At 46.9% G+C, this 14915-nt stretch overlaps 1 protein-coding gene across 5 annotated transcripts in view; it reads right to left on the reverse strand.

The window, feature by feature from the left end:
- The window catches only part of LOC149329782 (uncharacterized), a 54788-nt gene extending 40472 nt beyond the window's left edge, over positions 1–14316 (reverse strand). For 4 of the 5 annotated variants that reach the window (XM_089560466.1, XM_089560465.1, XM_089560467.1 and 1 more), the window contains exon 1: positions 14131–14315. In XM_089560466.1, coding sequence (XP_089416592.1) covers positions 14131–14178 — 48 coding nt within the window. In that variant the 5' untranslated portion in view covers positions 14179–14315. Of the gene's footprint in view, positions 1–14130 lie in introns of all 5 variants that reach the window. The other variant, XM_089560464.1, reaches the window with a different exon arrangement.
- Positions 14317–14915: the final 599 nt, after the last annotated feature.

A 14915-nucleotide genomic window follows, 5' to 3' on the forward strand; every position in this document is an offset into this window, starting at 1 on the left:
CAACAGGTGCACTCTCGGACAGGGAAGGTCACAGCCGTAGATGTGGGTCAGTGTGAGAGCGGCTGGTGTTTTCTTCCTCTTTTAATCCGCTCCTGGCCTTTCGTCCGGAAATCGGCGGGTCCGCTCCTCCGCGATTATCTGCTGTTTACAGAACATACCTCGTGCATCCAGTGGGCTAAAATATTGAGGACCGTTCATGTTTGCACCGTGCGCTGTGTTGACAAAGAGAACACGATGAAATAACAGACAGGACACGAGCTATGCCCGTATCCATGTCTTGTATTTCTTGTCGTGTTGTCTTTGTGAAGAAGCGCAGTGAAAATATGAACAAAAGCTAGAAAAACCAATTTATTGCCTTATTAAAAGGTTGGTTCCAAACTGTCGGCTTCCAGCACATCGTAAGAAGACCGCTAGTAAGATACCATACACACTGAAAGGACGTGCAAATGATTACGCTTCTGGACTGTCAGAAAAGAGTAAAAAGAAAAATGGACCGAAGAATTAGATGGTAAATAACAAGATCAAATATTAGGGCTTCAGTAACCGTCTCATGAGACATCATTGAATCGATGCAATCAGCCTTCGGAGAGCGTTGCTATCTTCGGTTCTTGTAGGACTCACGGCGGCTGTAGGCGGCGTTATTGCTGCTCTCAGTAAAAGGGCCGGCAAGTGAATTTCAAACACGGTTATATTTTTTTCCGGCGGCATGGACAACTTACTGTCTCAATTTACTACTTCATTTTTTCTGTGTGAGGTGCCTATTAAACTCTCGTTTTATCACAAATAAGCTAAAGATTCTTACCACAAATTGTTTGGTCACTAGATACACCCTTTATTCTGCATCCAGATGCTGAAAGCCATGGTTAGCAAATGTGAGGGTGATTGCACGGCGCCAGGTGCAATACGCCGCACCTAATACAAATACAAATGTCACCAGGAAAACTGTAATCAACAGCTTTAGAAGAGAATAGCGTTCATTTCAGTTTCCACCCCAAAAATGTTACGGTGAACTGGTGTACGCATCGTTGACGAAAGTTTCAGTGCGCCATAATTACTACTTCGTCCAAGGAATGGAAACACTGCGTCAACATCTAGAGAAAAAGGCTAAAACTCTTCATCAACGCTGAAAATGGAGTGTTGTTTTTTATCGAAGGGATGACTGGAGAGAGCGGTAACCATTGACGTATAACGAAAACGCCTCACAGGAAATGATATTTTGCACTTAACACCAAATCTGTATCATTTTAACGAGATGTCGTCGCATGATGGAATACAGCGGTTAATGAGAAGATTCATCGCAAGATGCAACTTGAGGTTGTTTTTATCTGATTTCGAAAGCACGATGAAACTTTTAAATCCTCGTTTCTTAGACATTTCACTGCTTAACTCTTATAGAAAGAGGCAAGATGTTTTCATTTCCAACCGTAATCCATTGGCGCGTTTTGGTCAGTTGCCGTGCCTTTTAACAACGATTTAGAAGCCGGGCCGGCGCATCTACACACAACGCGGGATTGCCTCCCCCGCCTCCACACCCCCACATCCCCCTCTCTTGCTTCAACACTAATATAATAGCTAGAGAAATGCAATCTACAAGCACCAAAAACTGCCGTATGCACTACCTAGCCGCACACCTGCAACGCTACGAGTTGTTAAACAGGCTGGGCTACCCCGGAATTCCCTGCCGTTTCTCTTATGTGCTCTCTCACCCTTTCTCTTTCGAAAAGCTAAAAAATCTCTAGCATTGAAGAACTCACATATGAGCCATGAATTCGCTCAGCAACTCGTCACCTTGTACGGAGCAATTCTTTGGCTCCGCGCCATCGAAGGAAACGCCCCCTGGCGGAAAGGGGAGAACCACCGTCGTCACGACGATAATGTCATGCAGAGAGGCGTGAGAGAGGCTCACGAAGAATCACGTTTAGTCGTGGTCCGGGGGGACACTGCGCGAGGGTATGCCAGTTGCCGTACCTACCGCGCCGCGAACCGTCGTTGGGAACCGCTAAGCGACCTTGGTGACCTCTACTGACCACGGTCCGTAAAGCTATTCGTGGAAGGTGGAGCAGGAGGGGGACGGGAAATGGAAGGGGGTATGAAGAGGTCGGCCACTCCCTCCGGAACGTTTTAGCATGACTAAAGTGCAGGAACGATTATTTACGCGCCAGGAGTGTCTGCAAGAGTTGGTTTCACTGAAACAATACGTGCGTGTCGGCGCCCCTGGCCCGGAAGAAAAGATTCCCTCGGAGAACACATGGAAAAGTGGCGCTTGCAAAGAGAACTGAAGTCCGTTCCATGTAGCAGTCAAACTGATCAATTAAGGAAGAACCGAGAGAAGAATAATATAACAAAACTTCCATAAGAAATCCACTGAGCCTTCTGCGCCTTTTGAAGCAATCATTCTAACTTCACATTAATGTGCAACCCCTACAAGTGGAAAGAATAACGAAACCAAAGTATAAATTAACTAATAAAGAAATGATAAAAGTATTGAAAATAGAGTGCAACGAAATAGAACGTGGCTGCACTCCAGCTCAATCATCCTCATCTTCGCGCCGGTTTACTTTATTCACTGCAATGAACCAACAAGCCGAAATCCGTGCCCTGATTGTTTTGTTTTTTTTTTGTTGTTATAAGATGGACCACATTTCTCTTCAAGAGCATGGTCAAATGTGGCAGATTCAATTGAAAAGAAGGAAAGATACCTCTTAGAAGAGTCCTGAAAAGCACGGGGGCACCCGCCAATTCGCTTTAGCGCTGGCATACGTACGCGGACGCGCCATCGACCCACTTTATTTTTTTGCCTCTCGCGCGCCCACATTTGTCGGGCTCGTGGGTGTTCTGCAAAGGACGCCGGCGTTGCCGTCGCCGCTGTCTCGCTTGACGCAAACATTTACCGATTATCTCCTACGAGCGGCACCCTCGCGCCTCCCTGTCCGCTTCTAGAACGCTCTGTCGGGCGCACGGCTGAAACACAGCTTAAGATTGAGTATTTGCACCGCATTAATGAGCGTCACATATGTTCTCACTCCGTTTGTTCATAGTGCTAGGTATTGGGATCTTCGCTAATGGTACGCAACTGGACAATGCAGCAACCATCGTTATTTCTTGCAAAGCGACAGTTTAACGCTCCGAAAGAGATATTCTTCATAGTTTATCAACTGGAGAAGCTTCAAATTAGGGGCCAATATGCAATTGTTTTTTTTTTTTTCAGTAGGTGCACAGAGGGTGAGTGCCGCAGAAATGGCTATGCACACATTGGGACTGCTTTAAATCCTCCTCTGTGTTGAAAGTCCACTCAGTACATGTGTCCCACGTTTTCCTTAGAGGCGAAAGTAGCATCAGTGTATCTTTCTTACCGCTTCCCACCCGTTCTGTGCTGTTAAACAAATGCAGCAGTGATCGGCCCAAATGGCCACTTTCGCAATATTTGCTAGCGCCTGTCATAATATTGTTTCCTAGAAACTTCAGAGAGGCTATTTTATGTCTGGACCGAATTTATGTCGCTGAGAATCTTGATGCACACCAGACACGTATTAGCAACAGTCATTCATATATATTTCAGACAATATTCGCTAATAATATTCGCTGTTTGCGTTTGTTGCTTTTGTGACGGCATGCACTCATCCAGCAAGCTAATGGACAGAATATTACCAGGAAGGCAGACGTGCTTTTGGAGTTTCATGTTTCCGCGAAGTCAGCCAAACGAAATCATGCTCAGTGGTAATTGATCTAGAACGCAATGTCTTACAGTTTCCTCTAGAACTGCTTTGAAAATACTCGCCGAGTTGGATCAACCACTCCTAACCTCTTTCGTTGAACACGAAGGCGCATGTTGGTTACGAAATTGAACTGGTCGTGTTTTGAAGAATGCAAAGGAATGAAAAGTTTTCGCATGCTCAGATCCCGACATATGCTGATCAACCCTAGCAGACGAATGAACCCAGAAAACCTTTACCTGAACCTTTAAAAATGTTGTTCTCTCACAGCTCAGAACGCAGCTTACTTGTGCAACCTTGATTTATCACTTCCTCAGAGAATGCAGGCAGGATCTGCTGCAATCCCGCTATAACCTTGACGTCAGCTGACGTAAACGCAATGAGCGTCCCAAGAGCCTCTACCGTTTCGCTTTCGCTGACGCGCAGCTTTGCTTTGCTAACTTTACCCAACCCTCGTGCGCCGACGTTTGCGCTGCGTCGAGGAGTCGTTTGACTTTGCCTCCAAGTTAAGAGCAGCGAGAAGTAAAGAAAAAAGAATCCAGAGGCTAGTTTGTCGCAACGACTTTCAAGGGCGCCTACATGTGCGTCCTTTTTTCCTGGAGCGAACAGCCTAAGTTTTCCTCATCATTGTTCATTAGTCGTGACAAATGACGCGTGCACACGATATCGATAGGATATGTGCGCTAGAACTTTTTATTCGTTTTATTTGTACAAGTAAGTTTTGCTGTAGAATGCGAACGCAATTACAAAAAAAAAATAAAAATATGTCTGGATGGTCGCTGATGCTGTGGTTTATCGCTGGTTTTAAATTAGATTCTCGTGCTTGCCTAAGGTGATTGCAGCCTCGTACGCAACTTGTAAAGCATCACACTTTCTTAAAGGTGGGAAATATGCAAAACTATTAACAGCTCAACTCCTTCAAAATGTTCAGCCCCTTAAAGAGGGAATTAATTAAGACGTGTGACGTCTGTAGAGTTACCTTTACGTCGTGTCTACAGCCTTAACAATTCCTTTACGCAAAGTGCCTCCCTTGGCTGTTTTCATCGGCGCAGAAACTCGTAGGACGGAGCACCAAAGCATGTTACGTTCAGATTCTTCTAAAAGTATGCTCCTGCTGAGATGCAAATGCATTGTGCGTGTTGTTGCTTTTATTTTTCGTTAATTTGGCATAAGCGTTCACGACATTATTCCGCTCACGCATTCGGTGTTTTTTTTTTCTTATTTTAATCCTGTCCCGCGTCATCAAGAGCCCCGAAAGTTGGCGCTGATGCTTTTCACGTGACTCTTTTTTTTCGTACAGTCGGTCTTGTCCTTTCATAAATGTCTAACCGCTGTGAAACTGAACTACTTTTTCACGTGGAGTGGTGTTTACGGTTGTGGATAATTGTAAACATTGAAATAGGAATTTTATTTTTGACAGCATATTACTTGTACGTTTTTGCCGTGCTATGTCATGTTCAGGAACATTTTATTCTCAGGAAGCTGAATTAGAAATGGGCCTTTAGCTCGTTCTCTCAAATGTGCCAAACATCAGTAATATCGATGCTGACGGTGCTTGATAAGGGTGCCAGTATGTTCTCTAAGCATTGGATAGGTAGCCTGCGGTTAGGCATAAGTTGATGATCGGTCAAAATACCTTGAAACGTCTCACATGTTGATAAAAATTTGGGAAAAGAACGAGTGATGAATGAACAAAACCTGGAGTTACTACCTTCTTGAAAGCCACGAATAATACGCCTCTCATCGTAAGCCTTACAGTAGGCTCTAAATTGAAAATAGTTTTATTATTTTCATGATATTAATAGTTAAGTTAGCAGTAGAACTAATGGTGACTTATTTTTGTACTGAGTCGAATAATCCAGCGGCCCTTCACTAATGTCCACAATTGGCCTCTGTTGCTCATGTGAGCCCAGTCTTTCTGTACAGCACATTATGCCCACTAGATGCTTCCGCTTATGGTTCGCACCACCTGGGAAATCTTGAACGCCAACCTTGCTGCCAGGCATGTCCTTGGGAGCAAGACAACGAGTTTGTTTGACAAATGGCGAACACGCGAGACAAAACTGGTTGATAAACGCCTCTTCCCTTGGGCTGCGCTCTTCGTGAGCGCGTCGATCGTGAGCGTTTCAGGAATCAAGGACACTGGTCTAGTGTTCCCCCCACTCGAAAGAAGAGCTGTTTAAAACGCATCTACGATAGCTTACCCTTCCTGGCCTGGTAGCTCATACTGGCGAGCTGGCGCTGCCGACATAGAAAGCGGAAGTCAAGGATGCACAGCTGCTATTTCAAGTTCACCGCTGCAGCCTTGCATGATTCGTCTCGCGCAAGCTTTTTCCGCTTGTCTGGTGTGGCGCCGAGAGTCGTCGGACGGCTTGTGTAGAAACGCGATTCGAAGAATTGCTGTCGGCATATAGCCGGCGAGTTACCGGGTGTTCCTGCAACTTGCTCCCATCACCGCCCGGGATATATTACGCATGGAAAAGATTTAATGCGAGAGTTGCAGCGCGACGAATAAATTAGTGTGACGGAGTGTTTTAAGCATAGTAGGCTGGTGTTAGCAGGTCGAGAAAACGAAAGAGAAATCATCTGGAGAATTAGAATCAGCTAGATAGTACAAGGCAGGCTCTCTCTCGTGATGACGCAAGATAACGGACGTCCCTCGTAAGTTTGCGTATGCTTATGTAACCAAAATGTGGAAGCCAATAAAAAGACATAAAAAAAACACTTGAAGTTAATTTGAAAGCCGCACGGCGTGTTATGAAAAGCAAACCATCAGGGGTAACATGAGGCACAAAAAGAAGGAATCGCGGGTTAACGAACAATTCGGACTAGTTAAATATCCCACATTAAGCCAAGAAGAGGGTGTGGAATTTCCCGGGTCATGTGATGTGTAGAATATGCGAGTGATTCTGTTTTAAAAATCAAGGGTGAAAATCAAGGAATAGAAATCAGAGCCATATACGGTAGAACATCAAAGAAGTCAGATCAGGGTAGGAGAAATAATTGGATAGGTCTGTCAGCGCCGAAAGTGGATTTGGAAAGCGATCGCATAGGCCGTGCCCTGAAGTGAACGCTGCGTGAGTGTTGATTAAGCCGTGGTAAATTATAATGAACACAAAATTTAGTCTCTGTACCAAAACATTAGAGTAAACAAAGCCTGTCATTCTCTGTCTGTTAGGACAAATAAGATTACGGTGACTCTTTAGCTACAAAGTGAAGAGGACTACTACATTCACACGCAATTGGGCATGAAGAGATCTGTAGAAAAATGCGGCAGTGCAAGAACCGATGTTTCATACATGCAGAAATATCAGTTATCAAGGGAAGTTCAATGTAAAAGGATAGCAATTCTCTTTTATCATATATAGATAGAAGTGCGCTGCTCTGTGTTGAGTCCAGCTATGTCATTCGAGGTGCTACAGCTGTTTGCTCAATGCCCAAGGTTCCGCTCCAAACCGCGCAAAATCGACTTTATTGTTTTATCTTCGCTCACAATTTTTCTATTCGGCTGTTACAGGAAATACATTGACGCTCTTATTTACAGAAGGTAGCTCGAAGCGAGCAAAACGTGGCTGCTGCGAGCTGTCAGCTCTCTTTACAGATTTGACTGATCGCTTAGCCTAAATAGCCTGTCACCCGCCCACAGCTTCTTTGCAGCTCGTCCCACAACCTCGACAGTTTCGAAGAACTAGAACTGTCTCCACTACGCTCAGAGCATGTCGTGTGTGGGCCATTTCATTTATGGAACGACGAAAGGCGTGTCGGATCGACTGCGGAGCATCGAGAGGCCTGTCGCATATTCAGCAGCACTTCCCGCTTTAAGCCTTTGAATCACCACGAACCTTGTCTGCCTCCCTCTAGCACATCGTGGGCTCGAGGGTAATAATAACAATAATGTTAATCTGCATCTACAGCGTGGGCCAACGACTCCGCCGTAGCACTGACAAGGACTTGCTGTGCGGCTTGCACCCGCTCGCCTATCCTCGAGAGCCGCGGCGTGCGTTGGTGTCGGACTAGGTCGCACGTGGTGCAGGTTCGTTATGCGTTACACTTTTTTTTAGTTTTTGTTTCAATTTTCCTGGCCTGGCTCTACGACGAAGGCACTACTGAGGGCAGGCAGGTAGGCAGGTTTGTCGCGTAAGGAAGAAGAAAGCGCGACCGTATCTCGAGACGCCCGGGCTTCAGACGCGGGCGTGGGTGCCGGCAGGGACGGCGTGTGTACCTTGTTTTTTTTTTTTTTATTATTGTCCACGCCGCGCCGTGCAGTACACATGTGCGAGGCGTTCGTTGGCTCACGAGCGTGGTGCGGGGCTCGTATCTAAAGACAGCTAGCGAGAACCTGCGTTTCCACGAACTGCAAGGCGTTGAGTTGCGTCCTTTTCAGGGTCTCTAGCACCCAGAAAGGATAAAGCTGGGGAACCGTGGCCTGAAGATGTTGCAGTAACTCACATTTAAAAAAAAATAATAAAAAGTGCATCCGTTTTAAAATTTGCCCCTTCCCAAACTGAAAAATAAAAACTAAGAGGCCAAAAGATAAAATTCATGCATGCTTTACTTGCATCCTTTTATTCTCGTTTGAAAGGAATATCGTCGTGCGTTTTAGAGCGCAGCTCTTTGGCGTCCGTTCCTGGGTTTCGCGTCGGCGTCGGCGTCGGCGTCGGCCTCGTAACCAGCTCCGCCCCCAATGTCATGCTTTTCAATTGGTCGAAATGCTCGTGACGTCACAGTGCGCGAATTTCAAATGGGGCCAATTGTACTTTGGCTAGTAACCATGCAACCAATCGATCGTATAGTGATGCTGCAACTAAGTTGGACTGAGTTTAGTTAATTGCTTAATTAATCAATTAGCCTAATTAATATAGAGGAGAATGAAGAGGTCAGAAGAAAAGAAAAGAAAGACGCGCGTCGCAGCGACAACAGCGTCCGCGGAAGGAGACCCTGCTGAAAAAAAAAACAGATAAGTACGAAGCCGCGTTCCCTCCACCACCACGCACTTCCCCACTCAGTAAGACGTTGCTCGTTTCATATACGTTGTGTCGAACATCCTAGACAGTTCCAACAATTGACAGGTTAATGACAGAACACGATGGATAGAAATGCAATAATGTAAATATGAAATAGCCTAATTAACCTTTCTAGTTAGACCGCATAAATCTATAAAACCGAGAACGAAATTGGTCGAGTTGGGGAATCGAACAAGGGTCTCCGGAGTGCGATACGAGCACGCTAGCCACTCCGTAATGCCAGCTGAATGGTTTGGAATGAACAAAGGCGCGTCTAGCTAATACGGCGTCTTCGTTCACTCCCATCTTCCCCCTTCCCCTTACGGCGAGGTGCAGGTGTCCACCCAGATATGCGAGAGAGATACATTTCCTTTCCTCAAAAAATAAATTTACCGTCCAGCAAGGCGTACAGCCGAATTGGCGATGGCGTTCTGTGGACTCCCTGGCAGCGTTGCAAGACGCTGTCGCGTTCCACTCTTACAAGCGAAGCTTAACATGTTAACCACACATCAGTAACACACGCAGACAGCCGATGGACGCGTCATTCGCTGGCAGCACTTGATTCATCATTCACAACCACATTCTTAACGTACGCTCCCTTGCCGCACATGCCAAGGACGTACACCACGATCACATTCTGCGCCATTCCTCTGTACTTTGCTTTGCTGAAACCTGGATGCATCCCGAAGAGCCTCTCGAAATCATAGATTTCCTATACTGCTGTGGTGCTCGCAGAGACCACAACACAGCGGTGGGAGTCGCTATCTACTTGCGCACAGGCCTCTCTGCAATACCAGTCGAAATGTTTGGCACGTCACATGAACTTGGCGAACTGTGCGCCGCAAAGTTGCCCAACGGCTTGCTGGTAGTAGCTGCCTACTTCGCCCCTACCGCACTCACGAAAGACGTCGTGCACTTCCTGCAACTCGCATTAACCGTCCATCGATCCACACCGATGTTAGTAGTGGGGGACTTTAATGTTGACATAAAGACAAACAGCAATTTCCTAACACTTATGCGGGAGAACATCCCGTTCCTCTCGCTCGTAACGCGTCCCACGGCTGTGACAACCTCGCGAGGCACTTGTATAGATCTCGTCTTTGAGAATCAAGCATTGGTGTACCAAGTCGAACATATATCAGTCTATTTCTCCGACCACAAAGCTTCCTTCATGACTGTCAAGAACTGTTAGTGGAATCTTTGTTAAAGGAATACGTGTGAAAAATAAAAAAAAACTCTGTGATAGCGCATACATGTGTTGCTCGATTTCTTTGCCTCAATCTATCGAAAAGGTGAAACAGCTTTTTGCTGCGCTCAAATTTCGCATTAGGAAGTAACGTAATCGTCGGTAACTTTTTTATGAGGGGACTACGTTTTTCACGATGAATTGCCTCCCGTCACATCACATCACCAGTACACGTATTCGGTATGCTTTGACCGTATTTTTCTGGCTTTCGTGCCAAATAACCGTAACACTTAAAAGCGCAACCTGGTAAGACGTTTTTTACCCACTGAGAATCTCTCATTCGCTTCCAAACCCAGGCAATAGACGACAGATTGGCTCGTCGAAGCTTCACGAACTCAGCGCTGAGAATTAAGGAATAGACGGTACCTCGTATGGAAAGTGAAACTCCTCGAGAAACACGTCGCCGCCCATCAATTACTACACCTCTACCTCGCGAGAGAAATATAGAAAACATAAGAAGGAGAAAGAAAAAAAAAGCCAGGAGAGAGTGAAAGCAAGGAAGGGCGTATGCTCGACCCAACGCTTCCGTATAATGAGCGCCTCATTTTCCAGCGTTGCATAATACCGCTTAGATTGAAAATTACGTCTCCGAGACGACGGCGGCATACAAACAAAACAAAACAAAGCTGATGGCGTACGAATGAAACGCCCTCTAGACAGGACGTTCTGTACCGAAACTCGGGACCTTCTATTGCCCCGTCTTCCAAAACCTCTGGAGGGCTGTTCGCGTGCCTTTAACGCACGTTGCGGAAATCGCCGTGAGGTGTCTCTCTCCTATACTCTTTGCTGACTACGCGTGGGAAAGCCGCGTGGGTTGAAAAACAAAATACGATGCCAAACCGTGCACACACCTTTTATGAGGCGAGGCAGAAACCGCCTATTGCGAAACCAATCAGCGTATTCGACGCGCGACCTGGAAGCGGTACAGGGCACAAACGGTACATATTCCTTCTTCTTCCATACCCGATTTGTTCTGTCGGTAACGGTGGTACCGAAAGTTTCTTGTAAAAGACAAAGATGGCAAGAGAGAAAGGGAAACGAAAGACACCTTGTTTCTCCCTTTGGACCGTTTTATTTGCGGTCACGACCCGGAAGTCCTCGCCGTGTACTTGTATGCATAATCTCCTCACGGAGGGATCCCGAAAGGGGAGAGGGTGCGACGTTTTGTTTTGCTATTTGTTTATCTCAAATGCAAATGGCCAATGCGTGGTGCCGCCCACGGACGGATTCGATGCGAGCACGCGCGCGCCCATTCAGAGTCCTCGACCGAGGACTTGCGCTATCACGAATGCGTTGCGCTGGTTCGCTAGCGCGCGCTTTAAACGGTCTTCGTGGTGGTGTAGAGCACGTACGAGCCACCGTAGATGGGAAGAACCTTCGAGGCGATGGATCCCTTCTGGAATACTGCATAGCATGGCGGAAGCCTACCCCCCCCCCCCCCCTTTATTTTTGCTGTGTACGGTGCCAAATGGTTTTTGCATGAGACCTGCACGTGCTACGTGCCGCCGAGAGGGGCCTCTTTGGTGCGGCTTCTGATGCGGTCGCGGCTATCACGATAATGACGCTGATTTCGAAACGCTTTGCACGTTCCTTGCGACCAGCTGTGGCCTATTCGTCATTTTTATTATTCACTCCATGTTCTCTCTAGCACGCAGTTATACCCACGGGGTCAAAATTTTATAAAGCGAGCGTACTACAGCCAACGTGGATGTGCTTCGAATCGTGAGAACTTGTACGAATCCTTGGAAAGCTCCCAAGTACTGCCCTTGTTGGAGTGACCTGGTAGTAAACAAGCTAATGTGCCATTCGCGTTTTCAAATTCAGATTAGGACTAGTTGTTCGCTATGCTTTGGTGAGGTGGTTTCGATCGCTACGGATGTTTACATAAGCAGGAAAATTCCAGCGGGGAGGTGATTTTCATCACTCTTTTCACTGCGGCGAAGAGAAACCTATGACATTTATACACGTCCGGAAAACAGCTTCTATAAATAATTGGAAGGTAAAGTCACAATATAAAGTAATTATTTCGTTAGTATAGCAAACTTAAGAAAAGTCCACCTGGACGTAGGGTAGCCTCACTTTGTGGCTTCGGTCTACTTGTTCTACACTCTTCATGAGTATATCGGTTTTTATATAAGATTTACCCCACAATTTGAGGCTCTTATTTGTTCATGACTTGAACTGAAATGCGGTAAAACTAAAGAATGGCATAGTTGATAACACAGAAAAAGAAACAACTTTTTCAGAATATCATTCCCGACCTAAAAGGTACAAGACACACACCGCCAGCCTGAAGCAGTCGCTTTATATCACTTTCAGAACTTTTTTTTGCGTATGAGAAAAATATTCCGGCCCAGTGAACTGTCCCTACAAGGAAATAATACTGATTGCAGAATACGAAGGATTTTCAGAAATGCAGGAAAAGTGTAGCTCTTTGTCTACGAAGAGATTTTCTTAACCAGTACGCGTATTTGTATTTGAAATGAGGCGTGCGACAGAATATAGTAGTAAATGTAAGGCGCACGTGCCAGCCTCCTGGTGAGAATACTCTTGCAGGCACTCTGAAATTTTTTACACGCAACTAACACGCAACTAGCACAGGAGCAAAAAGAGCAAAACAACAAAAAAAATGACCACAGGAGGTGCAGTCCCGGGCAAACCCTTTTGCGCGGCGGTCTTTCCTGCCTTCAGTTTTTTTTTTTTTGCATTCCTATGTACCCAATGCACCACTTGACTGAATATCAGCAAGCTGACGATGTGTTGGAAGAAAGCAACGACGACCACAAACCAAAGCAGTTAAACTAGTAAGAAGTTAGTCCATAGTACTTTTTATTTTGTCGCCTTCATGACTTAACACTCGTTCATTCATTCATTCAACCTTTGTTCTTCCCTGAAAGACAGTGAAGGTGCTTCTGTTCTATCCTGAGCGAACACAATAACGTCTTTGTTTCGTTATAACCGAAAGACGTTGGCCACAAGTTGAATGCAGGCCAAGCGTCCCTTCGCCAGGCATTGTGACTGGATAAAAGAAGAGCCGTTATCCGGCACCTTGACTGTTACCGCTGTCTAGTTATGACCAGGCTACGGGTTCAACCAGCATAAAGCAGGGAACGAATTTGCGAAACCGTGCTGCCCTAAGAACCGGTGGCTTCTGAATGCGATGGCTTTACCGCTACACTCCCGCTCTGCAGCATTACTCGCACAATGGAGGGCCGTGGCAGGAGCGGTTACGGCATGGTGAACGCCGAGAAGCAGAGCAGCAATATAGTTTGGCCTTCGGAAACCGTAACGAGCTGCCCTCGTCACCTCGTCGCCGTCCTCGTCACCGTCACCGTAACGCTTAGGAAGATTTGGTTGTCGTTGTTGTCGTCAGCGCCCAAGCTCACACTGTTACTGGTTAGGAAATGCGCTTTCATTCAACCTGAAGCTTAACTATAGCCGTACCAAACAAGGAAGGTCAACTCAGGCCTGTTTGACAAGGCGACTTCGCCACGGCGGCTACCGTTGCCAGCTCATCGATTTTCATTTGCTAAATTCTTTCAGGCTTTACCCATTTCAGCCACATAGTTCCTAACTGCTCCGCGTGGATGTGCTTTTTGTGTTGGGAATCCGCAGCGAAATGGCCTGCTAGAAACACCGACAGTGCTCAGAGTATGTCACGAGACCTACTGAGCGTTCCGAAACACTTTCATGGCATCTATTTCACCTTGCTTTGTATCGCCTATGAAATAAAATAATTATACTTCGACTGGTTTCGATGTCAAAATTAGGCTATGCGTCATTTATATACCGGAGCCCTCAGAATGCTTTCACCCTCTGTACCAAAGCGCTGGCTTTGAGCCACCGCAGTATATATATGGCGCTTTTCTTCCGAGCGTGAGTTCGTGGTTTATATCCCAGGCAGGAATATGATGCAGGAAAAAATGAAGAGGTTCTTGCAAAGAGGCATTGCTGGTCGGTAAATATGTACAAACCTTACAGAATGGATCGGCCTGGAGTCCTTCACAATGGCGTGAATCACAGCTGAGCTAATGGCTTTGGCGCATCTTTTCGCTGTTATGCGCTCTCCACTAACGGTCCTCATTTCGTGAATCGTAGACAGCAGAACTCGCACAGTCTCTACCCAGCCGCATACACGCCAATGCATTAAAGACTATCGCTGGCTCACCTTCAGCTGGACGCTGCAGCAAGTGTCACGAACGAACCAAGCGTACATTTCGTCTGCGACGTAGTCGCAAGAAAGCCCGCCGGGGAGTCGACGCCGAGCTTTTTAGCAAGACGATCGCCCAGGAGGGGGTCCCCGGTGGGGGTCTCCAATCAGAGACGATACACTGACGCCGTTTGCGCCCACTCACGATGGCCGAGAGAGGAGGACGGCTGTCGACGTCTCAAGGTGGCAGCACCGACACTCTCAGTTCATTCGTCTACTCTGTGCACTCCTGTTAATGCTACTCCGTCTAGACAGTATGGGGACTACAGCAATGCTCCCCTTGCGTAGAGAGTGCCTGCAGCCGTGCACGCTGTGCACGGTGGCGGGGACGTCGAACACCCCCGCGGTAGACGAGCAGCAGGGATCACGTGCGGCGCGTGCAGTAATGAGCGGAGGTCCCTCATTGTCTTTGTCCCGCGCGCGCGACGAAATCTGGGTCTTGGCCGCTGGTTGCGGTGGTTCCCCCCGACGACCGGCGTCTGCTGCATAGAACGCCGATCGTTGTCCGCGGCTTCGATGCGCAACTTCCTGCGTGGGCGACTTCAGTCGGGTTTTTGCAGGCACCCACTCCCTGTATTACCATAACGCGTCGTGACACCGAGCAGTAATTACGATAATTGGAAGCATTGTCCCCGAATGCTTGATGCTCCCAGCGGGAAACGGCGGTTTTGTCTCTTCTGCTGGGCGCTCTAATTGCTCTGCGGGTTGTTGCCATGATGTTAACATGATGCTGTTCTGCATCT

Source organism: Amblyomma mixtum, chromosome 9 (genome assembly GCF_055824585.1).
Source record: "Amblyomma mixtum isolate Tamu chromosome 9, ASM5582458v1, whole genome shotgun sequence".
Classification (NCBI taxonomy): domain Eukaryota; kingdom Metazoa; phylum Arthropoda; class Arachnida; order Ixodida; family Ixodidae; genus Amblyomma; species Amblyomma mixtum.